Source organism: Sprattus sprattus (assembly GCF_963457725.1).
Source record: "Sprattus sprattus genome assembly, chromosome: 9".
Lineage (NCBI taxonomy): Eukaryota > Metazoa > Chordata > Actinopteri > Clupeiformes > Clupeidae > Sprattus > Sprattus sprattus.
The window spans coordinates 3,566,025-3,590,519 of NC_137928.1; the positions used below are offsets into that span (position 1 = coordinate 3,566,025).

Consider the following 24,495-nt stretch of genomic DNA (forward strand, 5'->3'; position numbering starts at 1 on the left):
TTTTCAGATATATTATTTATTAGGCATTATGCACTGTTGGAATAATCACATAAACCAGGATCTTTAATCCAGATAAATGTGACATGGATTCAGAGGTTTTACTCTGCAGCCTCCTTGCCCTTTAAAAGAGAACAAAGGAAATGAATTAACTAGATGACAAATACAAATCAATGACACTTACATTTTCAAAGTTTATTGGTGAAATTATTGTAATGTTTGTTCAGAAAACATAATCCTACCTTTCCAGCATCGCGGCTCTTGGACTTGAGCTTGTTGACCTGGGACTCGGCAATGTCAGCACGCTCCTCAGCCTCCTCCAGCTCATTCTGAACCTTCCTGCACTTGGACAGGTGAGTATTGGCCTGTTCCTCCTGTTGTATATGAAATTGAGTGCAATTAATACAGAAAAACAAAACAAGAGTCAATGTTACGTAGCAAAAGTAGCAGATATATTCCTGTATAGCAAAGGCAGAAAAATACTCACAGCTTCCTCAGCCTGCCTCTTATAGGCCTTGACCTTCAGCTGCAGCTTGTCAACCAGATCCTGCAGTCTGGTGACATTCTTCTTGTCCTCTTCAGTCTAAACAGAAAACAGTTTGTCAAGAAATGTCCTCCCCGCTTAGATTTTGCATGCAGTTCTAGAGAAAGAGGAGAGCTTTCTTACCTGGTAGGTGAGCTCCTTCACCCTCCTCTCGTATTTGCGGACTCCCTTGACAGCATCAACACCACGTCTCTGTTCAGCCTCAACCTCACCTTCCAGTTCACGAACCTTAACATGAAAAATATTTCTATTTCAGACATGACCCCTGTTTTGTTATGACATATTTATTCAGAGTCATATTTTGTTTCCTACCCTGGACTCCAGTTTCTGGAGCTGTTTCTTGCCACCCTTCATGGCCAGATTCTCAGCCTCATCCAGGCGGTGCTGCAGGTCCTTGACAGTGACTTCTAGGTTCTTCTTCATCCTCTCCAGATGAGAACTGGTGTCCTGCTCCTTCTTCAGCTCCTCTGCCATCATGGCAGCCTACATGATGGAATAGTGTTTTTTTAAATGATAGAAGTAAGCATACTTTTAAATATAATGCTCCGTTTCAGAAAAAGAGAACTTACATCAGTGATGGCTTTCTTGGCCTTGTCCTCAGCATTTCTTGCCTCCTGGACGATGTCATCAACTTCACCTTGGACCTGAAGGTAGTCAGCCTCAAGCTTCTTCTTGGTGTTCAGCAGACTTGTGTTCTAGTGTGGAGAAATAAACAACCTCAGTTATATTTTTAATGCTGGAACTGTCTGTTTAATGTATCGGTTTAAACAACCTTTTTTATTCTCTACCTGGGAGTGCAGGAGGCCAACACGCTCACTGGCATCTACCAGTTCCTGCTCAGCCACTTTGCGGCCTCTCTCTGTCTGCTCCAGGGCAGCCCTCAGCTCCTCGATCTCAGCCACCATCAGGCCGTTCCTGCGCTCCACCATGGCAGCCTGCTCCTTCATTTCGTCCTGTCCTCTGATAGCATCATCAAGGTGCAGTTGAGCATCCTGGTTGACAGAGAAATGTGTGGTGTTTGCTATAATTCATTTGTGTGAGCACTGTAATATCAAAACACTGAATCTTTATACTACTGACCTTGAGCTGACCCTGGACTGTCCTCAGTTGTTTCTGGGACTCAGAAGCCTGGCGGTTGGCGTGGCTTAGCTGAATCTCCATCTCATTAAGGTCTCCCTCCATCTTCTTCTTGATTCTCATGGCATCATTCCTGCTCCTTACCTCAGAGTCCAGGCTGCTCTGCATGGTGTCAATCACCCTCTGGCTATTCCTCTTAATCTGCTCCATCTCCTCATCCTTCTCTGCAAGCTTCCGGTCAACCTCACCCTTGACCTGGTTCAGCTCAAGCTGGACACGGAGAATCTTGGACTCCTCATGCTCAAGAGTTCCCTATTTTTAAATTGAGTGTAAAACATAGAATTTTAAGACATGATCAATTGATTGATTTATTAAGATGTTCTATTGAATCTCTCCACTCCATCCTGTTGGATTTTGAATTTGTACCTCAGCCTCTTCCAGGGCAGTCTGGATCTCAGCCTTCTCAGTCTCAACAGTCTTCTTGGTCTTCTCCAGCTCATGAATGCTCTTTCCAGTCTCACCAAGCTGCTCGGTCAGGTCAGAGATCTCCTCTGCAACAAGACATTTAAAACCCTTAACACAAAGTCAGCATCTGCCAATCTTCTATTGATTAGTATTCCAGGATAAAACATTTAGTTTTTAGCTTCTCTTAACAAGCTTTGATTTGGAAGTATTTTAAGGCCATCTTGACTTACGTTGGAGATTCTTGTTCTCCCTCTTAAGTGTCTCCAGATGATCAAGAGCCTCCTCATAGGAGTTCTTCATCTTGAACATCTCAGTGCTGAGAGAGCGAGCCTCTTTCTGGGCACCCTCCAGCTCTGCCTGACCCTCCTCATATTTCTGCTTCCATTCTGCCAAAACCTTTGAAAAACAGTTTATGTCTTTGGTTAATTTCACGTATGACACACTGCTACCAAAAATCCATACGTCCATATTATGTAATATGAGTCCTAGTTTGTCCTACAACATCAAACAAATTCCAGATAGAGGTATAACCTTGTCAAAGTTTCTCTGCTTCTTGTCAAGGTTGGCAGCCAGACCATTGGCTCTCTCCACATCCACCATGAGGTCCTCAACCTCACCCTGGAGTCTCTGCTTGGTTTTATCCAGAGAAGCACACTTGGAGTTGGTAGCCTCAATTTGTTCCTCAGCCTCCTGTAGACGCTGGGCAAGCTTTTTCCTGACAATGCAATCGATTTAAGTTAGAGGACGTCAGCAGGTTATCGTAGACATAACAACCCATATCCACATTCTATGTGTTTCTTGGACTGTTTGGTACATACTTGGACTCCTCAAGCTCTTCAGTGCGCTGGACTGCATCAGTTTCATACTTGGTCCTCCACTGAGCAACCTCGCTATTGGCCTTGGACATGCCACGCTGTAGCTCAGCCTTTGCCTCCTGCTCCTCCTCAAACTGCTCCCTCAGAAGGTCGCAGTCGTGGCGTGCAGACTGAACAGCGTGGGCCAGGGCGTTCTTGGCCTGTTTGTGAACAATGAATGGTGTTCATTTAGGGCTTCACAGAATGTGGGTTATGTACTCCAATTTTTTCATGTCATTCACGGGTATCAGTACCTTGACCTCCTCCTCATTTAGCCTCTTCAGCTCCTCAATTTGCTGAGTGAAAGCCTGTTTGCTTCTACTCAGCTGAGACACAAGAGCATCTTTCTCCTCAACCTGGCGGCCGAGTTCACCAGTTTCAGTCTGAAGTCTTGCTCTCTGAGAACTGAGGTCGTTGACCTGGCGCGCAGCCTCATCACTCTTGGCCTTGATTTCACTGAATTGGTCCTCAAGGGTACGGCACATCTTCTCAAGATTTCCCTGTTTGTGAAAGTAAAATGAATAAGCAACACAAAAGCCAGAAATATTTATGGCAATTATTACAATTTTACTTGACAACATTTAATACAAAACGTACAAGAATATGTAAGTTTTCTATCATTGTTTGCAGTATGATTTTGTTTGTAGTTAGAGTAAGCTAGAGTATTTAGGTTAACATGTCACAAACCTTAGCTTTAGCGACTGCCTCCATGTTGCTGGAAAGATCATCAATCTCCATCTTGTATTCACTCTTCTCCTTCTCAAGCTTCTGCTTGACACGTTGGAGGTTGTCGATCTGCTCTCCCAGCTCGGCCACGCTATCAGCCTGCTTCTTACGGAGAGCTGCAGCAGTGGCTTCATGCTGCAGAGTGGACTCTTCAAGGTCACGACGCAGCTTCTGGAACTCAGCCTCACGCTTCTTGTTCATCTCAATTTGAGCAGCAGTGGCACCACCAGCCTCCTCAAGCCTCTCACTGATCTCCTCAAGTTCCCTGGAGAGATCAGCTCTCTGCTTCTCAACCTTAGCACGAGCTGCACGCTCAGCCTCAATCTCTTCTTCCAATTCTTCAATGCGGGCCTATTGGTTGTTAAAAAGAAATAAGTGATACAAAGAACAGGCAGATGATAAACACTTAACACTATTCGGTCCTGAAGATGTGAAACAAACCTGAAGCTCCTTGATCTTTTTCTGGAGTTGAGCACCCAATGATTGTTCATCCTCAATCTTGCTAAGGAGCTGGCTTGTTTCAAAGTCCTTCCTGTATAATTGTGAATTAAAATTGTTGTTAACGGCTTCTTATACTAAAAAAGGGCTAAAAAAGGAGTACATGTTTGCATGAATCATTAGTTACTAATATAATTCTACATTACTTCTTCATCTTCTCATCAGACTGCTGCTTGTCATTCTCCAGATCCATGACACTCTCCTGGGACAGTTTCAGGTCACCCTCAAGCTTTCTCTTGGCTCTCTCAAGGTCCATGCGGAGCTTCTTTTCTTGCTCCAGGGAACCCTCAAGCTGCAGAAACAAAGTATAAAGTAATTAAGTAGCACAATGATATATGTGCATTTCTTAACACAGACAGTCCCTTAACTCACATCATCCACTTGCTGTTCAAGCTTAGTCTTGGCCTTGGTCAGAGTGTTGACTTTGTCTTCCTCTGCCTGGAGATCATCAAGAGTCTGCTGATGGGCCTCTTGGAGGGCTTTCTTCTCTTTTGTCAGCTTAGCAATGGCCTCATCCTGAGAGGCCATCTCCTCTGTCAGGTTCTTGACCTACACATAGAAAGTTTTATATCAATATCCAGTAAACCTCACGAAGACCTCTTGAAAATAAAACATTATTCATTTTTTTTTTTAAAGAATATAAACCTTGTTCTCAGTGGCATGTTTCTCCTTCTCCACTTTGGCCAAGGTCAGCTCCAGATCATCAATGTCCTTCTTGAGCTCAGAGCACTCATCCTCCAGTTTCCTCTTCTTGGCAGTCAGCTCAGCATTGATTTCCTCTTCATCCTCCAGTCTTTCGGTTGTCTCCTTAACTTTGGCCTCAAGCTGGATCTTATTCTTGATCAGGCCCTCACACCTCTCCTCAGCATCGTTGATAGACTCTTCGCTCTACAGTAAATACAAGATGAAAAGATGAAATCTGATTTGTATTGAAAACTTAATTCTTAGACAGGTTAGTGATTTGAATATTGCAATGATGTGAAGAACTGTTACCCGTTGTACAGGTATACACTTACAGATGACATTTGCAGATGCAGGTCATTCCTCTCTTGCACAATAGCCACCATCTTCTCCTCAAGCTCCTTCTTCCTGGCATCAACCTTTGCAAATGTCTCTTGGAGTTTTGCATGTGCCTCCTTCAGGGCAACCAGCTCCTTTTCAGTTTCAGCACTCTGAAGCAGAGGCTTGATCTTGTAGTACACCTTCATCCATGGCCAGTGCTTAACATTAATGAATGAGCGGATATTCATCTGGATAGTGAAGATTGCATCTCTGCAAAAGAGGTTGGTTTGTTGATTAAACCGTGTTGAAGCTAACTGAATAGATCAGAGGGATTCTGTTAAACACCGACAGTGTGTTAATGGAAATTATCTCTGTCTTGTTCGTTGTACTTTCATTTATAAGAGATTGGTCGATTTATTCAACACAACCTATTGCGTTACAATTAATAAACCTGCAATGCCTGCAATGCCTGCAATGTTTGATGGCAGATCATTTTGTTGAGCATGATTCCACCAAATACATACAAAATCACACATTACCTCCTTTCCATCATCGCAACAAACTCCCTCCTCATCAAGTATGCACGGCACAGAGCCTGAGTCATTGTGACCAGGGAAACCAGTTTCTCATCTCGCATCTCCTCAAGGACACCAAGCAGACCAGCTTTGAAGAACACCTAAAAGAGAAGAACAAAAATTATGAGGTGTGTGATTGAAAGCAGAAATGTTATTCAATATTTATCCATAATAATTGATATAAGATAGAAACATTCTCCACCTTAGTGTGTCCAAACTTGTACTCATCGTGATCAACATCGATGGATCCCAAGAGCTTCTCAGCAGCCTTTTTGTTATCAATGAACTGACCCTCAGGAATAACACTGGCATTCAGTACTTTGTATCTGTTGTCAATTATTAGAAAAAACATTATTTAACCCATATAATACAGTACATATATGAAGTGTGTATTATAAGTTATTGTTGTATATTGTTGTATGTTTACCTCTGCTTGAAGTCAGCATACATGATTCTGCTTGGGAAACCCTTTCTACAGATTCTGATACCCTCCAGTACACCATTACACCTGAGCTGGTGGATGACCAGGAAGTTCTGCATGTATCCTGTGAAAATACAGGGATGTAACATTTTCAAGCAAATACAAGGTGTTGAATAATGTCTTAATTTACTAAAAGCCCTTTACCTGGTTTCTTAATTTCATTTGGAATCAGACAACGCACAAAGTGAGGATGGGTGGCCCTCAGGTTGGTCATAAGTTTACCCAAGTTTTCCTGTTGAGGCAAGAATGTATACAATTTTAATCATACAGTTAATTGTGCTGGGACAATTATTGATTGATTGATTATTTTCTTCTTGATATTAAACCACAAACCCTGAACTGTGAGGACACAGTCTGCATGGAGCCACCCTTCTTCTTACCACCCTTCTTAGCACCACCAGTCTCTGTTGACATGCAAATAATGAATCGAATAATGAAGTTATATACATAGAATCTAATATATAATTACTATTTGTGTATTAGCCTTTTGACTTGAACAGGTTATTACCCTCAACAGGAGGTGGGTACAGGACAGGCAAAAGTTTGACTGCTGACTTCTGGTACAGCTGCACAACAGTGTCGTTCAGTGGATCCTTGTTCTTGTCCAACCATCCAGTAACATTGTATTCCACGATGCCGGCATAGTGGGCCATGGAAAAGTGAGCCTCCTGCTTGCCTTTGCCAGGCTTGGGCTTCGCAAAGGCTGCGGTCTTTCCAAGATGCTGGGCATACAGCTTGTCCTTGAAAGTGGTGTCAGAGGCCTTGGGGACAATGCACTCCTCTTCAAGGATGGCAAAGATACCCATGGGCTGTTGAAGAATAAGATTGCTTAGTTATAAAACTGGACATCATGAAACTATACAAATCTAACACTGTGCTAGTTGGATTGATTGAAACTGACCCTTTCAATCAGCTCAATGCAGGCAGCCAAGTCCATGCCAAAGTCAATGAACGCCCAAACAATGCCCTCTTTCTTGTACTCCTCTTGCTCCAGGACAAACATGGTGTGGTTGAAGAACTGTTGCAGTTTCTCATTGGTGAAGTTGATACACAGCTGCTCCATGCTGTTGTACTGTGTTGGATACATATTCAAACATTATTTGAGAGTGGCACTCTTAAGTCACTAGAAACAAATAATGTTAGTGAAGAATCTTAGAACTCACATCGAAAATCTCAAACCCAGCAATGTCCAGCACACCAATGTAGAAGTTACTTGGCTTCTTGGTGTCCAGCATCTCATTGATACGAATGACCATCCACAAGAACATCCTCTCATAGATAGACTTGGACAAGGCTGACACTGAGTTGTTGACCTAAAACAATATGTAAGAATTGCTACTTACTTACTATGATGAGAAAAGGCAGGGTTTACACTGTCATGGAAATCCTGGAAAAGTCATGGAGTTTTAAAAATCCCATTTTCCAGGGCTAGGAAAGTCAGTTAAGTCACTGAAAGTTCTGGAAAAGTCAAGAAATAATCATTTTGTTGAATGAAGGTCTAATGAAATTAATTATGTTATTGTACTCTTCAATGGATAATGGTTGTTGTTATTTACTTTTCTTTCAGAGTTAAGGCCCAGCTGTGCTGTAAAGTATATAATTCAGTTTTTTTATTAGCTTGTGAAGATTCATGGAGATTTCATTAAAGGTCCTTGAAAAGTTTTGAAATGTTGTCAATGATAAAGGGTGTGAACCCTGAAAAAGGAAATACCAGCAGTAAAATTATTGTCAAACAATGTAAAAATCCTTGTGGTCTTAAGTCAACCTTGTATGTGAGTTACCTGTGGCACAGTCTGACCCTTGGTGACATACTCAGTTCCGACTTTCACCCTTGGGTAGCACAGAGCCTTCAGCATATCAGCAGAGTTCAGCCCCAGGAGGTAAGCGCATTTGTCAGCATCTTAAAACAGCAAAGCGTTTATGTGAGTTATTTAGTTATAGTAGTTATCAATATTTTACCCAGGAAAGTAATTCTTAACCTAAATTGAGAGGCCACTAAAACATATCCAATGCATGACATCGTAGATATATTTACAGGCTTCAGTTGTAGGTAATAAATATAACATATTAATAACTATAATCAGAAGTACAACTTGAAGTTAATATACATGCTAATTTATCTTTTAATGAAATTACTTCAATGAATAAGACTACCTACCTAGTTATCACTAGAACTGACCCAAGTTCAGTAGAGTTTTTAAACCTACCCTCAGTGCCATCAGGCTCAGCCTGCTCCTCACGCTGCTTCTGCTTGAATTTCATATTGCCATGATGGAGCACAGCACCAGTCAGTTTGTAAATGGTGACTTTCTCCTCTCCAGTGAAACCCAGGATGTCAATGGCATCCTGCATCCATGCATGAATGAAGTTTAAGCGCATCATTATTTTGAATCGTTAGTGTTTTTAAGAATGTCATTCTCATTGTATTCTTTGTCCAGAAGAAAAACTCATAGATATCTCACATCTGTGGCGTCCAACTCTTCTTTGTCATCAATGCTGGCCACAGTGATATGACCCTGACTGCACATGGGGAAGTCATAGGGGTTGCTTGTGAGTAGGGCCATTTCTGAAGAGGGAGAAAGCAATAATTTGTTGTTGCAAACTAATAGTTACATGTATTGATTTTGGATTGTTGGTTGAAAATAATAACCCCACCAATAATCTCAGGCTTGTGGTTGGTCATCATCTGGAAGAAGATGTGGTAGCCTCTCTCATCAGGAAGCTGGAATGACACTCTAGACTTTTCCAGCAGGTCTATTTAGGTGGGGAAGAATCTATTTTAACTTGAAAAAATTAAGGCAGCAATAATGTAAAATGTTGATATAAAAAGGTTAATTATACTTACAAGTCTCAATATCAGCTTTAGCCAGTTTGCCAGTTGTGGCAAAGTGAATTCTGATGAATTTTCCCTGTTTTAGACAAAATTATATCCTTTTTTAGGATTTTATCTTATAAATAACCACAAAACTGAGGCCAGAGTTTAAATAAGAAATGAACTTACAAAACGGGAAGAGTTGTCATTCCTCACAGTCTTGGCATTACCATAAGCCTCCAACAGTGGGTTAGCAGCAATAATCTGGTCTTCAAGAGAGCCCTGCAAGTGGAAGAAACATTCAAGGAATATGTTGATATGAAGAGAATGTTTGTGTTGCGTTATGCTAATTAGCACATACAGTAACTGTGTAAGGGGTCTGACCTGCATCTTTCCAGGCTCTGGCACCTTTTTTCCACCACTGACTGCAATTGTTGCAAAGTATTGGATGACACGTTTGGTGTTCACAGTCTTGCCAGCACCAGATTCTCCGCTAGATTAAACATAAGAAATTGAAATTTTTCAGATTAGAATTGTGTGTGCCACAAGATAACATAGAAGATAATGCAAAGTTTTAAGTCATGCATTGACACTTACGTAATCAGAACAGACTGGTTCTCCTTGTCTGTGGGACAAATGCAATTTTTGATAAATCAGTTTTTTGAATTAGTACATGAACAAATATGTAATTAAATCTTATTATTTAGTGGCTTTTAAATTGAATGCTTACCTTGAAGCATGAACTGATAAGCATTGTCAGAGACAGAGAAAATGTGGGGTGGGGCCTCCATACGCTTCTTGCCTCTGTAGGCCTCCACCACTGCTTGGTCATACACAGGGAGCCACTTGTAGGGGTTCACAGTGGCACAGAAAAGTCCAGAGTAGGTCTAGAATGAGGAAATAAAGGGAATTGGTTTCACAGTTCGATTTTTTTTTAAACATATTTTTTTTATCTGTGAGAAAGTATAACGCTTACGTAGATCATCCATGCTGCGTAACGCTCTTTGAGGTTAAACAGGACAGAGGCTTCATTGAGGTGGGTCATCATGGCCATGTCCTCAATCTTGTCATACTTGGGAGGATTCAAGGGGAAGATCTCATCCTCCTTAACGGTTACTTCCTAAAACAAATGGACAATATAAAGAGATAAAGGCAACAAACTTTCTGTTTAATGGAATCATTTTCTTAACTAAGAGCCTTGCTAACATACCTTTTTTTCTATAAGCGTTTCCACAGTGACCTTGCCATCAGCTCTACTCTTGATTGTAGCCTTCAGGTACAACTCCTCCTTGTCAACTACAAAACAAGCTGACTTTGCATCAAAGGGCATGGCTTGGGCCTCAAGCCTCTCCCTCTCAGGCTTACGGAGGTAAATGGCAGCTGGGCCATAGGTGGCCATATCCGCGTCCCCCATGGTTGAGGTTTACTGTTGGAAGAAGAGGCATGAAATGTAATTTTGTAATAAGAAATCTTATAACCACTGACTGTAAGAAACATAATTACTCCTTGCAACATAGCATATCTGAAAGATGTTAACAAACTAGCAACTGGATGTTTGTTTTAGTATTTTGTAGTGACTGTGTATGAGGCAGTCAAGAGCAACAGTACATATTTGCAATTTATCTAATGTGGGAAACAGGTATTCATATTAAACCATGGGTATCTTGCTATTCAAAATGCAAGGGTATTTATTATTTAGCGGATTTAAAATGTTGTCTTTGTCTTTTGTCAAGATGTATGGAGTGCAGTCTTTTTAAATCCAAAAAAGGAAGAAAGACATCGGCAGATCTGAAAGTAGGTGACAAAAATGTTTAAGCTGAGTGTATTGTCTCTTCTCTTTATATTTGAAGTGATGTCTTCATAGAACCTCACTGAAGCCTGGTCAAAGGAGGTATCACTTTTGAATGAAAGTAGCTACAAAGCCAGAATAGGTCATAACTGTTCAGCCAAATACTTTGTGTACAGCCCAGAGATTTGGATTTCAGGACCAAAAATGGACCAAAATTATGCATATCTATGCAACCCCATTTGATTGAAAAAGACTGTTTTGACTAAACTGGAAAGGGTATTTACTATAGTTACTGTTTATGTTTTCTTTGGCAGCGTTTGGCCTACTTATTATTATTTGAAAAGGTAATTTAAGTTACTGAATAGATAGTCGGTTACGAAAGCAGAAAAACCTACCTGTTCTTCCTAGTACCAGATGAAATGTCCAGAAACGTCAAATAGTCTAAAATGATGGGAGTAAGAGGTCAGACAATATATTATATATAAATGCAAATATTAAAAACATAACATATTTCATGGCCAAGCTGATCCAGCTCTCCCATGTTACAGAGAATATCAGAGTTCATAATGCAGCCACCCATGCTGTACAGCTCCTCCCTGACCAATCAAGCAGGTGACAACTTACTGTGCACTGGAACCCCCTAGTCTCTGTGAACTTCTCGGTTCCTCCATGTCCTTATATTGTGAATATCTGCAAACTAAGCAGGATCCAAATAAGGAATACTGGAATGGTTTGATATATTTAAACACCACGTCAAGCATGAGATCACACACACACACATTGACTTATGCATGTTATTAAATGAGCAGCACCCATACTTTAATTAGTTTAGCTGTTGATTAGGATTTGTGTCATTTTGTTTTTACACATTGATACACTAACAAGTTTACTTATACATGTTATTAAATGAGCAGCAAATATACATTAATTATGTGATTTATATCTAACTTGTGATACTTTTGAGTTTACCTAATCTGGTCCATTTATGTAGGTAGGCCTGCATATTCTTTAATTACAAAAAATAACACCCTTACAACTGTTAATGTTCTGTATTATTTTTATACCCCACACACATATATGGCATGGCAAGGCCTTTTTGGCAGGGGAAGAGCTATTCAATTTCAGGGAAATCTTCCAAAGTATTCCAAAGAGGCACTGTGGCGCAAGCAGTAGCCCCGACCATATACAGGCTTGAATTCCCACGAGGACAGGCCCGAATCCAACTTGCTGGCATTTCCTCATCCCACTCTTCACCTCTTCATCTCATTTCCTGTCCAAACCTTCACTGTTCTATCTGATTAAAGGCACATTTTTAGCTTGTCCAAGATATTAAAAACCCAAGCGATAGGCTCCTACACTTAAATATTTAAAAAGAAGAAATCAAATACTAAAAACTAAACAAAATCCCCACGTTTAATTCACTGTCACTGCCTCGTGACACTATTTATATGTCTGACCTTCCAGGGAAAGCCTTTCGGGCAGTTGACATTTTTATTGCTTGAATTTTTATGTGTCAGATTTCTGGCGAGAGCGCTTGCTATTAAAATTAAGTTCTTCAAGTTTCACTGAGTCTTTTCACCTCAGACCAGCCAGAGAGCGACTACAACCTCTTCAATGTCTTCTTAAAAGAAGAAAAGGGTGCAGCCAATCGCTATTCACACCATTTAGGCCTATGTTAGGGAACACCTTTTGTGACCTCCTGACCCAAAGAATGTATCAGACCAAAACTTTACATGCACTGTCACTTTCATACTACTGTTTGCACTACACTACATACTCTGTCACTTACAACTAACTGTTTGTACTAGCAGTAATACCATATCAGAAATATTGCACTATCTGTGACTTCCTCAGTATGTATGAAGGTTATTTAGGTGATTATATGCAGGGTGCGATTTGCCGGGGGTGGGGGTGGGGGGGATTTACCCCCCCTCTGGTTTTTACATCCCCACCTCAGCTGGATGAATTTCATACATGGGGGGGATAACCCTCAAAACAGACAGGTTGTGACAGCGTTTTCTTACACTTGCTTACATCGCTGGCACTAACGTTCACCTTACCCGAACTGTCGGCATTCTCAGAATTCGCTGGCTTTGCTAATTTCCGTGTATAGGCTACTGCACAACGAATATGAAAATATTTGTTCACTGAATTAGCGAGTTCTGTCCAAAACAGTTGAGTTTCAGTTTCAATTTCGGTTTCAGTATTTCAACGTGAATGAGAGGGAGCACAAGAACTGAGCGTCTAGCAGCGATTATCATATCATGATCGACATATGCATGTATATGAAGCATGAATGCATGCCTAATTCTGCCTATGTATTGCTTGTTTTTTTTTTTCATGATAAAAAAAAAAAAACATCCCCCCTCTGGTTTTTTGGACAAATCGCACCCTGATTATATGTTTATTATGTGTAAATTATGTTCAGAGTACGTCATGTTATACTATGTTATGTTAAGTTATGGTAGACTCTTAGGCAGTGCCTTGTCTTAAGAATTTCAGTGCCCTGTCTGACCCTGTGTCATTTTGTGCATCTGACAAATAAAATACTTGTAACTTGTAATACAATAAATAATAACAATAATGCATATAAAAACTGTTACTATAGTGTAGGCCTCTAGCAAATTAAGTAATTAGACCGACAGAAACGTTTTTAACCTGTAAGCGCAGAGAGGTATTTTTGACAATTTACACCTGTTTCCACACGGCAAAGACAGCAACTGCTCCTCAAGTGGTCCAGAGTGGGAATGGAGCTGAACCATGTCTTTTAAATAGGATGGTGCCGTTCCAGCGGCGTTCCTTTAGGCCACACTGAGGGATTTAAATGGAATTCTAGCAGCTATGGGGAACCAGTGAAGGGTGACGACCAGAGGAACTATGGTTCATCAAAGACCATTCCTCTATGGTTGATCAAAGACCATTCCTCTATTCTGACCATTCCTCTATGGTTCATCAAAGACCATTCCTCTCTTCTGACCATTCCTCTATGGTTGATCAAAGACCATTCCTCTCTTCTGACCATTCCTCTATGGTTGATCAAAGACCATTCCTCTATTCTGACCATTCCTCTATGGTTGATCAAAGACCATTCCTCTCTTCTGACCATACCTCTATGGTTGACCAAAGACCATTCCTCTATTCTGACCATTCCTCTATTCTGAATCCCCTGCAACAATCTCAATTTACATGCAGGCAGGCTGGTTAAAATTAAATTACAATAGTCTAGTTTAGACATAACCAAGGCCTGCACAATAAGTCACATAGAATATTGAGGTCAGATCTAGGGTCAGATCAGAGTATGAACCGGCAAGACCTTCTTACAGAAACTACATGCTTAGAGAAATTGGTACCACTTTACAATAAGGCTCTCTTATAAAAGTTTATAAATGGTCTAAAATTATGTGATTAATTACAGTAGGTTGTAAACACTTTACAGGTCATTAATAACACAGTTTTTATACATCAATTTGGGCTCACTATTTGGCAAGATCCCCATCTGGAAATAGGTCCTTGCGTGGAAAAAAGAAGTCTTATTGTAAAGTGTGAAACACATCACCATATATTAATGAGTAACTAACAATTATAACTGGCAAAAGGAAGTCTTATTGTAAAGTGTGAAGCACATCACCATATATTAATGAGTTACTAACATTTATAACTGGCAAAAGGGAGCCTTATTGTAAAGTGTGAAACACATTACCATCCATAAATTTACTAACATTCACATTTACCTAATACAAGTTTTTTCACATGGAATGGAAAGTAAAATGCAACAGATACAAGCAGAAATTATGTATTCACACATGTTGAAAATCAACACTCAAAATAATGAAACTGTTGAGTACAAGTGATGCTTGTATTTAGACATAAAAGCTTTATGCAGACACCAATAAAACACCTGAAAGAAATTATGAGATTTTTGTATATCCTTGAACAACTGTCCGAGTGGCCCATCAGGGTGACCAGAAGTACAGTTGGTGGATGTGCGAGGAATACCGGTGTGCGTGAAGTGCAAGGGTGCCCTTTCCGAAGGTGAGGTCAGTGTGACGATGTGCCAGGCTCGATGGCATGGCAGCGTTACGACCCGGCTCTTGAGCCGCAACAAATGAAGAGCCAGACCACAGAGTTGTACGAAAATAAAGATTTATTTTTATTTAACTTAAAAGTAGTGGATAAAATAGTGACTGCAAAACAGCCGCACCAATCGCATGGTGTTCACCAGCTTCCAATGCATAGTGAGAATGCCAGCCCTCTCTGAAGGCAAACAGCATGGCTTTTATCCACAGGTCGTCAGGTGTGGACAATCAAGCAAATTACGCCCATTCACCACCTAAAGACCATTGCACTGCCACTGCAAAGCCAGTAGGGGTGTAGACGGGCATAACAGCAGTCAGAGCACATACTCATCTGTAGGGACAATCGATGGGTGAAGAACCTGTGTGTGGGGCGCTCTGGATAGGAGAAGTACAGTTGTTGGAAACTTCATTGAGTAGCATAAAGTTACGTTTCTGTCTTGATTGTTCCTTGTGGCACTGCCACATCTCATTTCTGAGAACTAGGTTATGATCCTATATGATGGTTGACTATTTGGGCAAGGTGTTCTTACAATGTGTTCACTAGGCTGTAATGATCTGTGGAGTCTGTTATAAATATATATATACAGTATATATACATAAATATATAAATATATAGTGCTAATCAGTTGTTTGTTTCTAAGCACGTACCAACTTGTGAGGCGCTCTTTTCATGTGTCGACTGGACAAGTAGTAGGCTCTGGTCAACCCTCTAAAGAGCTGTTATCGATTTACCTCGAACTTAAGACGACATTGGCACAAAAGTCTTCATACTTTTTAATGCACTGTATTATGTGTGTTGTATCTTTTAGTTTTTCTCTATATATTTTTTAATTTTTTATAATTGTATAATTGTATGTCTGGTAGTTTATATGGAACTTGGCGTTCAGCAATGGCAGCATGCTCCTCAGCCTCCTCCAGCTCATGCTGAACCTTCCTGAACTTGGACAGATGGGACTTGGACGGTTCCTCCTGCTTTCCAAAAGGACATCAGTGGTTTGATCATTTTATTTCAAAAGCCATTTTCAACCCATAAAATGCATTTTCATAAATTAAAATTAACACCACCATTGAAGTTTCTCATCAAAGTACATCACAGTTTTTCGCATATGACTGTTTTGTGTAAGCCTTTAGTATTTTCTTACTTTTATTTCTTTCCTGGGTTTTGTGTTCAATATTTTTGACTGATTTGTGATACGTTTGGGCTTCCTTTTCCACAAAATTGACAAGCCTAATCAAACATTATTGTACTGTGTTCTTTTCACACCAGTAGGATATGTGAGTGATTCTTCTTTTGCAGTAGTAGACCCAGCAGAATTCAGGGCAACATTCCAAAACTAAGGAATGTTCTGCATAACTGGTGTACTCTGACTCTCTATTCTTTTAATATTCCTTCTATGCATTTTACACAGACAGATACTGCAAACTACACAGAGCCAAAATGTTACATACAGAGGTTACATACAGAGGTTACATTTTCTCAACCTGGTGACATATTATATAGCTCTTGGGACCTTTTGTGGAATTCAAATGTCAACCTGCTGTGTCTTGATGATGACTCCTTCAGCGCTTTCAGTTTGGGTGCCTATACCTTTCCACAAATCATGATGGCATTTATTAGTGTAATGTAAGCTAAGAAAAATTAGTCTACATAGCAAATATATATAGCATGATACAGTGATCGGTACAGAGAAGAGTACACCCCTGTGCATTATCTGGTGACCAGTAGGGTATTTGCTCTTCCTTGGTAGGACAGTAGGACCAGTCCTTACGACTCCGTCCAAGTTGGGTCGATCAGAGGCTAGGCAAGACTCCTTCCTAGCATTTGAAGAACAAACAATGGATCAATGAATATGCACTTATTTGGTGTTGGGGTTTGTCTTAGTTCCAGCCTAGAAGTAGAATATATAGGCATTCAATTCCAGAAAGCTGAATCAAATGCCAGTTTTCCACTAATTTACCCAGCATGAGTTTTTTTTGTTCTCATAGTTCACCATTGAATTATAATCTCAGCCAAGGAGATTATGTTGTCAGTTTGTTTGTTAGTTTGTCAATGATAGTTTGTTTGTTCGCGAGAGCTTCACTTTCACAAAACATCACAAGATACTGAATTTGGCCTTAATGGAGGCATGCACTCTCTGAGAAAATGCCAGCTATGTTCAATTCCTAGATATGGCACTTAGTATTTATCACAAACGTACATTTCCTTTTCCCAAGCAGGTGGTGATACACTGTTTACTGGAACAGCCCTTATTCTGCAAACTTAGCAGACTCCAAATAAGGGCAAGGCAGGGTGGTTTTATGGTTGGACCTATTTAAACATTTCCCAAAGCATTTTGTACCAGAGAATTTAAAAAAGTCTGCTTTACTCCCACATTTCTCCCACATGATTAATTTATTTACTCTGAATCATAGTGTATGTGATATGTAATATGTTTGAGAATCTAATATGAATCTGATTTTGACTCATCAATGCCATTATTTTGATTATACTGATTCAAGGACACAAAAACTACTAGTTCATCCCAGGTCCTAACTACCACTTTGTGTGACGGTAACAAAATAAATAAATATAATTATAACCCCACAATATTTGCTCTTCATTCAGGCTCTGTGCCCTTGAGATCATTGTATTGTTTTGGTGCTTTATACATGGTATGGAATTGAATGTTATTCATTCAAAATCAATTGTGTTTTTATACTATAGTTTCATAACACACACACACACACACACACACACACACACACACACACACACACACACACACACACACACACACACACACACACACACACACACACACACCCCACACACACACACACACACACACACACACACCCCCCCCCCCACACACACACACACACACACACACACACACACACCCCCCACACACACACACACACACACACACACACACACACACACACACACACACACACACACCCACACACACACACACACACACACACCACTCTCTCACGTGGTCTCTTCTTGCCTGTGTTCCAGCTGTCTCATGAGTGTTAACATGTTTTTATACTGTACATGTGTGCAGGTTTACAAGTGAATATGGTAATATATATATTATATATATTAGATATATATATATATCTTGCAACTGAGTTCTGAGTGGTGTCAAGTGGTGTTAATGTGCCTATAAAACATTGATATACTAGATTCTATTTATGCCACACACAAATAGATGGCATGTCTCAGTAGACTCTGTTTTGGCTGTGGTCGAGCCAGTACATTTCAGGAGAAGATGGCAGTTTAATTGCTGGTGTACTGTGACATGTTTTTTTTAACAGTTTCTCGGGCCTAGCCCTTAATATATCTGGATCATGACAGCAGTCTTCAGATAATACAGAACCTTAAGCTGAAGAAATGAAGGCGCATGAGTCATTTAAATGCTTAAATGTGGAAGAAGGACAACTAACAACATTAGTCATGTTTGGTATATTTCCTTAGCTTACTGACACTATATATATATATATTTATATACACTTTTTGTAGGGTCATCATGTTAACTATGCTAATCATGCCTCCTGCTCAATACTTGCGTCATTTAATAATATGTTCACATTAATGTGGAATTTGTGTGTGCATACCATGTGCATACACTGCTCTCCCATGCCCACATCCACCGCTGAGGTGCCCTTGAGCAAGGCACCTAACCCCAAACACTGCTCCCCGGGCGCTCAAAAGCAGCTCACTGCTCAGGATTAGTGTGTTTCACTGTGTGTATCACTGTGTGTATCACTACCCTGGATGGGTAAGATTCAAAGATAAAATTCAGAGTGTGTATGTGTCACTATCTCTGCCATAAAACAATCACTCGTCACTAGGGCTCATTTCCATTTTCCATTCCATGTGTCCAGTGGGCCCTAACTAGTGAGGTACAAGGCCTTTTAAAATGCACTCTCAGACAGCTAAAATGCAGCTAGGAGATTTACAGGGTGTTTTACTAGCTTCTGTCATTACTATGTGGATCAAGAGCTATAAAGGGGAACCACACAGCCCTGTCTAAGTAGCCAACTACGCCACCCTGGGAACTGCACCCAGAGAATATTTAAACTAAATGTTCTAATAGGCATATCAGCCTGTGAGAACATGTTCAAAACACACACCACACAAGAGTCGTGAATTCCACAAGAGGTTATTTATTGTAAGGATATGTAATTATGATGTGTATGCTTGAAGAGGAGGGGATGGACCTAGACAGACCGAGCGGTTAGTCAGGTATTTATTACAATATATCAATAATAGGGCTTAAACAGTCAGCACCGTGAGGTTCAGGGCTGACAAACACGCTAAGGAAGGAAATTAAATGGAAACAAACTATAGCAGACAAGGACTTACCTTATAGGGGCGACAGGCTTACTGGGAAGTGTGCTTCAGTGTTCCCACCACCCTTGTGAAGGCAAACACAGCACCACACACAAAAAGTGACCAGCATGACACAGCAACCACACAGCAACCACACAGCAACCAATGATCAAACGTGAGCATGGCACAGCAACCACACAGCAACCAATGATCAAACAGCAACCACACAGCAACCAATGATCAATCGTGAGCATGCACTGACGGGACTCCAACCCCAGGTGACTAACGCTGCAAATCCATGACACCGTTATGAGCGACGCGATTTCTATACCCCATGCATTTCAATGGGAGCCAATCCATTGTGACGTAGACCACCGTTTTGGGCGACGCGACCGCTAAAATTTCAGCATGTTGAAACTTTTGCAAATGAGGAGCGATTTTTCCCGGCAGCGTCCAATGAGATTGTTTGGTGTCGTCACTGACGGTTTGAAAATTGTAGGACTGTGGCATCGTTTGTTGACAGTACACACCCACTCAAAGCGATGGAAGCGGGTCGCGTCGCTGTCATGGATTTGCAGTGCAACCCCCCTCCAGGATAGCACAATGCCTGCTCATACAAACAAAAGGAGATAAAGAAAATGTGAAGCACCAGTCAACCCCAGCTGTAGGGCAAACACACATTTACACAGAAACTACAGGCAAGTTAGTTTCCCCTCTCCTTTGGATGACTGATTTTGTAACCCTGAACTGTGAGGACAAAGTCTGAATGGAGCCACCCTTCTTCTTATCACTCTTCTTACCACCATTACTTTCTGTATGTATACAAGTGATTGAGTTATACCCTAAGAGTCTAATATAGATAATCTAATCTAATAATATTTTTTAGGGGTTGTTACCCTCAACAGAAGGCAAGTACACAATAGGCAGCAGTTTGACTGCTGACTTCTGGTACAACTGCACAGCAGACTCATTCAGTTGATTCTTGTTCTTGTCCAGCCAACAGTGCCAGCATAGTGCACCAGGGAGAAGTGAGCCTCAGCTTTGCCTTTAGCAGGCCTGGGCTTTTTTTTTTTTGCATTCTGAATAATATGCAAAAATAATCTACATCTGGTCTTCGAATTTTTAATGTTTCTCATGTATATTTTATATTTAAATCAAAACAAAATGCATTTTCAGAAAATGATTTCAACAAAACAGCATGTCTTGAGCATACTCAATATTTTAAGAGATGTAGCCATATAGTATCTAGCAATGTATGCAGATATGATTATAATCATGATTTATGAACTGATTGTTTTCTTGTTACTGCCACAGTCTTCCCTATATCAGTGGAGGCAACATCCTTTTATGGGGACCATAATGTTCACACGCAAGATAAAGAACCATAGATAGTAAAATGTAAATTTTACAACAATTTGTTCATTATTGCAGATTATACCTTTGACACAAGAAATACTGTTTTCTGATTGGCTGCCAGGTGTCCATTAATTTGGTCTGCTGGGCTACACTTAGCCATCGATGAAAACACACAAGAGGAAGATATGAACTTATCAATCATACATGTGATTTCACAAATGGAAAATTCTTATTCTTTAGCTGTCAAATATTGTTAATATCTTGGGACTCAATATTGAGACACCATGATGAAGGAACTGTGTTATCATATCTAACTCTCTTTGATCAACGCTCTTATTCATGGCGATGGGAGTGGTGTTCCCATCTCTCGGCAGCTAAAAGGGAAGATCAGCATGATCCTAAACCCAGAGGTAGATTTAGCTGTTTTTGTGGTCGAAAGGTTATTGTGCATCTTGATTCTATGCTGCAGGGATTTTCATGCATCTGTTTGGGAAGCAGTCTTGATGGGAAACAATCTTGCGTTGAGGCTGGGTGGCGTGACTGCAGTCTCCGTATCACAAAGGCAGGCATCACTTTTTTCTTCTTAAAGAATGCCTTCGGAACTTTAAAATAATTTCAGTTCTACAACCTTTTTTTATTTCTTGAAAACAAAAAGACAAACTATCATAAACACTTTCGAAAATGATCTGTAGATTGTGTTGGCAATTGCAATGTTTTCCTCAGAAGTGAAGTGAAGTGTTTTCTGCAGTAGTTGAACACTGAGACCATTTTTGTGCTATGTGCCAGTCATTTAAAACCTTGCACTCTTCTGCACTTGTACTGCGCATCAAGCTCTTACTCACAGACTTGGAGCCCACTCAGAATGGCCCAGTGATCCATCTTGCCAACAGAGTTTCCAGACTATAATCCAGGGGCGCAGATAGCACTGGGGACGGGGATTCATAGTGACCCCGATCCGTCCCCACCATTCTCTCTACGTAAGGTGACAATCATTAGTTAATAACTCTGCATAGCTGATTAGGTGATGTTAGAGTCCCCCCCAGTTTAAAAATCCCATCTGCACCGCTGCTATAATCACAACAAAAACTGAGCTATGAACAATAAGTGGAAGGAGACAGGCTATACCAAAAACCAGCGGTCTAAAAACATATCTTAAAAATTGGCAAATTGCTGCATACTGTTTCAATTTATTTAATTTCAAAATACACTTTTAAGTTGAAATCATTGACTGCATAGATTGAAGAATGAATGCATATTACCTTTGTCCTCCATGGCATTGTGTACCAGTCATCTAAACAGTTAAAGTGCATCAAATAAGTCTTTACTAGGACATTACATGTAATCAGCATATGAATGGTAGGAGATGCTGTGTCGCTTCCAGGTTGGTTACCAGGAGTCTCAACAGAGTGTGTGAACTTGACCCGCACTGTTGGGTATCATCAGCATATGAATGGTAGGAGATGCTGTGTTGCCGAATGATAGATCCAAGTGGTAACATGTACAAATTAAAAAGCGAATTCTTGTAATCCCTATCTTTTAGACATAAAAAAGGAGGCTGAATAAGTTTCAAGGTTCCTGTTATGAAATTAAAATTACCTAAACTAACTGAAAATAGGCTACCAGAATGTTCAAATAATGTTCACCAGAATGTTCAAAGGAATTTTAAAATTAACACTTTTTATTTAACATGAATGATCGTAGGTGGATATGTTTATAATTAAGCCAAAGTAAAATATACCATACACCAGATATTATTTACTATTTTTAGCTAAAATTACAATTACTTGAGATTCACCACCTTTAACATTGTTTGCCTTTTGGAAGTATGTTTCAGCAGATTAATTTGCAACTAGTTAGTCGAATTAGCTAGTAAATATCCCACTAACGTAAGTTTGTATCAAATAGTTTATGTCCGTTGCTGTTTGATTGGAAACTATGTCTGCCTCACATTTAATGTTACATTATTCTTGTTTAATTTACGGGTTACTGTAGACTTCATACTTACCCATGTTAGTGATCCAGATGAACCGATGTGGATTAACTTTGATTGATAAAATAAATAAACAAAGCGACAGCAAAACAGATATTGGTTTCATCTTGAGCGCGTCCGGTGTAGCCGGTTAAATAAAATATCCGCTCCGTGAACGTTCTATTTCCGCAAGGCAGAATTGCCGCGCTTGCCGTAGCCGAAGCGTGAGAAAGCTGCTGTCCCCTTCACACATCAAAACCATGCACGAGTGAATCCCTAGTACAGACATGTGACGGAGTGGAGCAGCTGACTTACATTTTTCCATGAGCACGTGTATGAGTATTTGGCAGTTCCTTTGGTTGACAGCTTTAAAAGTTCCCTTCATGCCATTTTCATATTCTCGGATAAACATTATTAACAATTTATAGATGCTTTGGGGTCAGCGGCTCTTCAAGACTTTCCCAAGTTAATAATTTATTGCCAGTGTTACAGCCACCTCTTAACACTTCCCCTAAGCATGTTTAGGCCATATAATTTAGATACTGTTAAATAAATACAGTAGATCCCAGTACATTTCATCCTAGTAGGCTTATTTACGGTGTCTTCCAGATCACACAGAATCATTGTTTATGTTACAGAAACAAGATGTAGGTCATTTTAATTATAAAAACTACTGTTGTAGTGTTGATTTGAGAATGTTGAAAATAAAACACATAACATACATTCACATACATCGTCTAACTTTAAAAAAAATGCTGTAGACAAATTGCATGTCACATTCTTCAAATATTTAACACACGCTGGATTTCAAAAGGTTGATATTTATTATAACAACCTCATATCAAATTCACATCAAACACCTAATTAAAGCAGACAAGTATTAAAATAATAAATAAAAGTTTTGAAAGCCAAAATAATAAATCTTACCTACTGGTCTTGTCTTATCCACTATGTCGGCTGCCAGCACCTGCTTGCCAAAATGTAACTGTAGCGCTAGGACCCTGTTCCTTACTAGGTAATAGCTTGGAGTGGAGTGTCTGATCAAGTTGCTTTTTGACACGTGGGGTCTGGACATGCCAGCCTGACAAAAATGTTTTTGCTTTGACTGCTGCATTAATGTCTGACTGTCTCTGCCAAAGAACTCAACAAGTTCATTAAGGACACCAGTAACAGATGCCGAATAGATGCTGAGCTCAACCTATCAAATTTTCAAGTCAAGTCAAAATTATTTATAAAGCACATTTAACAACAGCTCACACTGACCAAAGTGCTGTATGGGATGCATGTGTCAGTGAGATAAAAAAAAAAAATATGGAAGACTTCCAGATGGAATGTAGCCTAGCAAAAGCACCCTGTGCCTTTTCAAGTCTTGCTCTTATGTCTTTTTGTGCAGAGTTGTCTTCAACATAGTCAAGAGCGTGCCCGTTCACTGTGATTGGTGCATCTGGGGTGGCATTGATAAACATCACTTGAGAATCGTGCCAAGGAGAAAAGGAGGTAAATCCTTAAATCCTGTTCCTAGCACAGAATGAACACCAAATAAGAAAATGTTAATGAATGCCAGAATTGCCCGGGGCACTTTAGTGGAGTTAAGAAGCAAAATATGTACCTTATCATTGGAAGCCTTCCTACTCCCCATCACATAGTTCTTTATGGATTTTAGGCGGGCATATCAAAAATGATGTGTCCATTTATTAGACATTAGACATTATACATTATATTACACAAAAAAGACATGATTAAAATATTGAGGGCAAGCCAGTCATAAATGACACCAGGGCTGCACAGATAAAGCCAATAGCTAGTGCAAAAGCACTACAAATATCTTACTCGTTGCATAGCACACCTAGCCTGATGAGGTCATGCTCATAATTCTAGTCAGAATGTAATCCAAATACATATTCATCCAATTCAGCTGCTCTTCATGGTGCTCTACACACACACATACAGACA

The 24,495-nt window shown here is 40.1% G+C and overlaps 1 protein-coding gene and 1 long non-coding RNA gene across 3 annotated transcripts; both read right to left on the minus strand.

The window, feature by feature from the left end:
- Positions 1-11,482, minus strand: LOC308370104 (myosin heavy chain, fast skeletal muscle-like). 2 transcript variants are annotated; one of them, XM_080844674.1, is made up of 40 exons: positions 11,445-11,482; positions 11,216-11,261; positions 10,242-10,457; positions 10,008-10,151; positions 9,762-9,918; positions 9,629-9,656; positions 9,416-9,524; positions 9,221-9,313; positions 9,065-9,128; positions 8,875-8,973; positions 8,682-8,785; positions 8,427-8,565; positions 8,001-8,119; positions 7,383-7,532; positions 7,121-7,291; positions 6,728-7,028; positions 6,553-6,623; positions 6,364-6,451; positions 6,166-6,283; positions 5,941-6,064; positions 5,703-5,839; positions 5,178-5,433; positions 4,807-5,049; positions 4,534-4,710; positions 4,308-4,453; positions 4,105-4,195; positions 3,625-4,014; positions 3,192-3,437; positions 2,902-3,098; positions 2,615-2,798; positions 2,314-2,479; positions 2,045-2,169; positions 1,622-1,930; positions 1,330-1,533; positions 1,111-1,236; positions 854-1,024; positions 665-769; positions 485-580; positions 240-371; positions 1-119 (listed from the first exon to the last, which is right to left on the minus strand). In XM_080844674.1, exons 3-40 carry the CDS (start codon positions 10,443-10,445, stop codon positions 99-101), a joined length of 5,805 nt encoding a protein of 1,934 aa, XP_080700800.1. In that variant the 5' UTR covers positions 10,446-10,457; positions 11,216-11,261; positions 11,445-11,482; the 3' UTR covers positions 1-98. The 2 variants fall into 2 exon arrangements, with proteins under 2 accessions (XP_080700800.1, XP_080700799.1); XM_080844673.1 differs by having other exon boundaries at positions 9,221-9,524.
- A 5,119-nt stretch (positions 11,483-16,601) lies between these two features.
- On the minus strand, positions 16,602-21,516 carry LOC308369846. The gene is made up of 3 exons (XR_013968765.1): positions 21,416-21,516; positions 19,251-19,302; positions 16,602-16,711 (listed from the first exon to the last, which is right to left on the minus strand). It is a non-coding gene; the product is annotated as an uncharacterized lncRNA (long non-coding RNA).
- Between the last annotated feature and the right edge of the window lie 2,979 nt (positions 21,517-24,495).

Excerpts from the sequence above, each read along its gene's own strand:
- LOC308370104 (XM_080844673.1), bottom strand. The coding sequence starts at position 10,445 with ATGGGGGACGCGGATATGGCCACCTATGGCCCAGCTGCCATTTACCTC. Across the intron at positions 6,065-6,165 it reads TATGCTGACTTCAAGCAGAG|ATACAAAGTACTGAATGCCA; the intron begins GTAAACATACAA and ends AATTGACAACAG. Across the intron at positions 2,170-2,313 it reads GGAGAACAAGAATCTCCAAC|AGGAGATCTCTGACCTGACC; the intron begins GTAAGTCAAGAT and ends GTCTTGTTGCAG.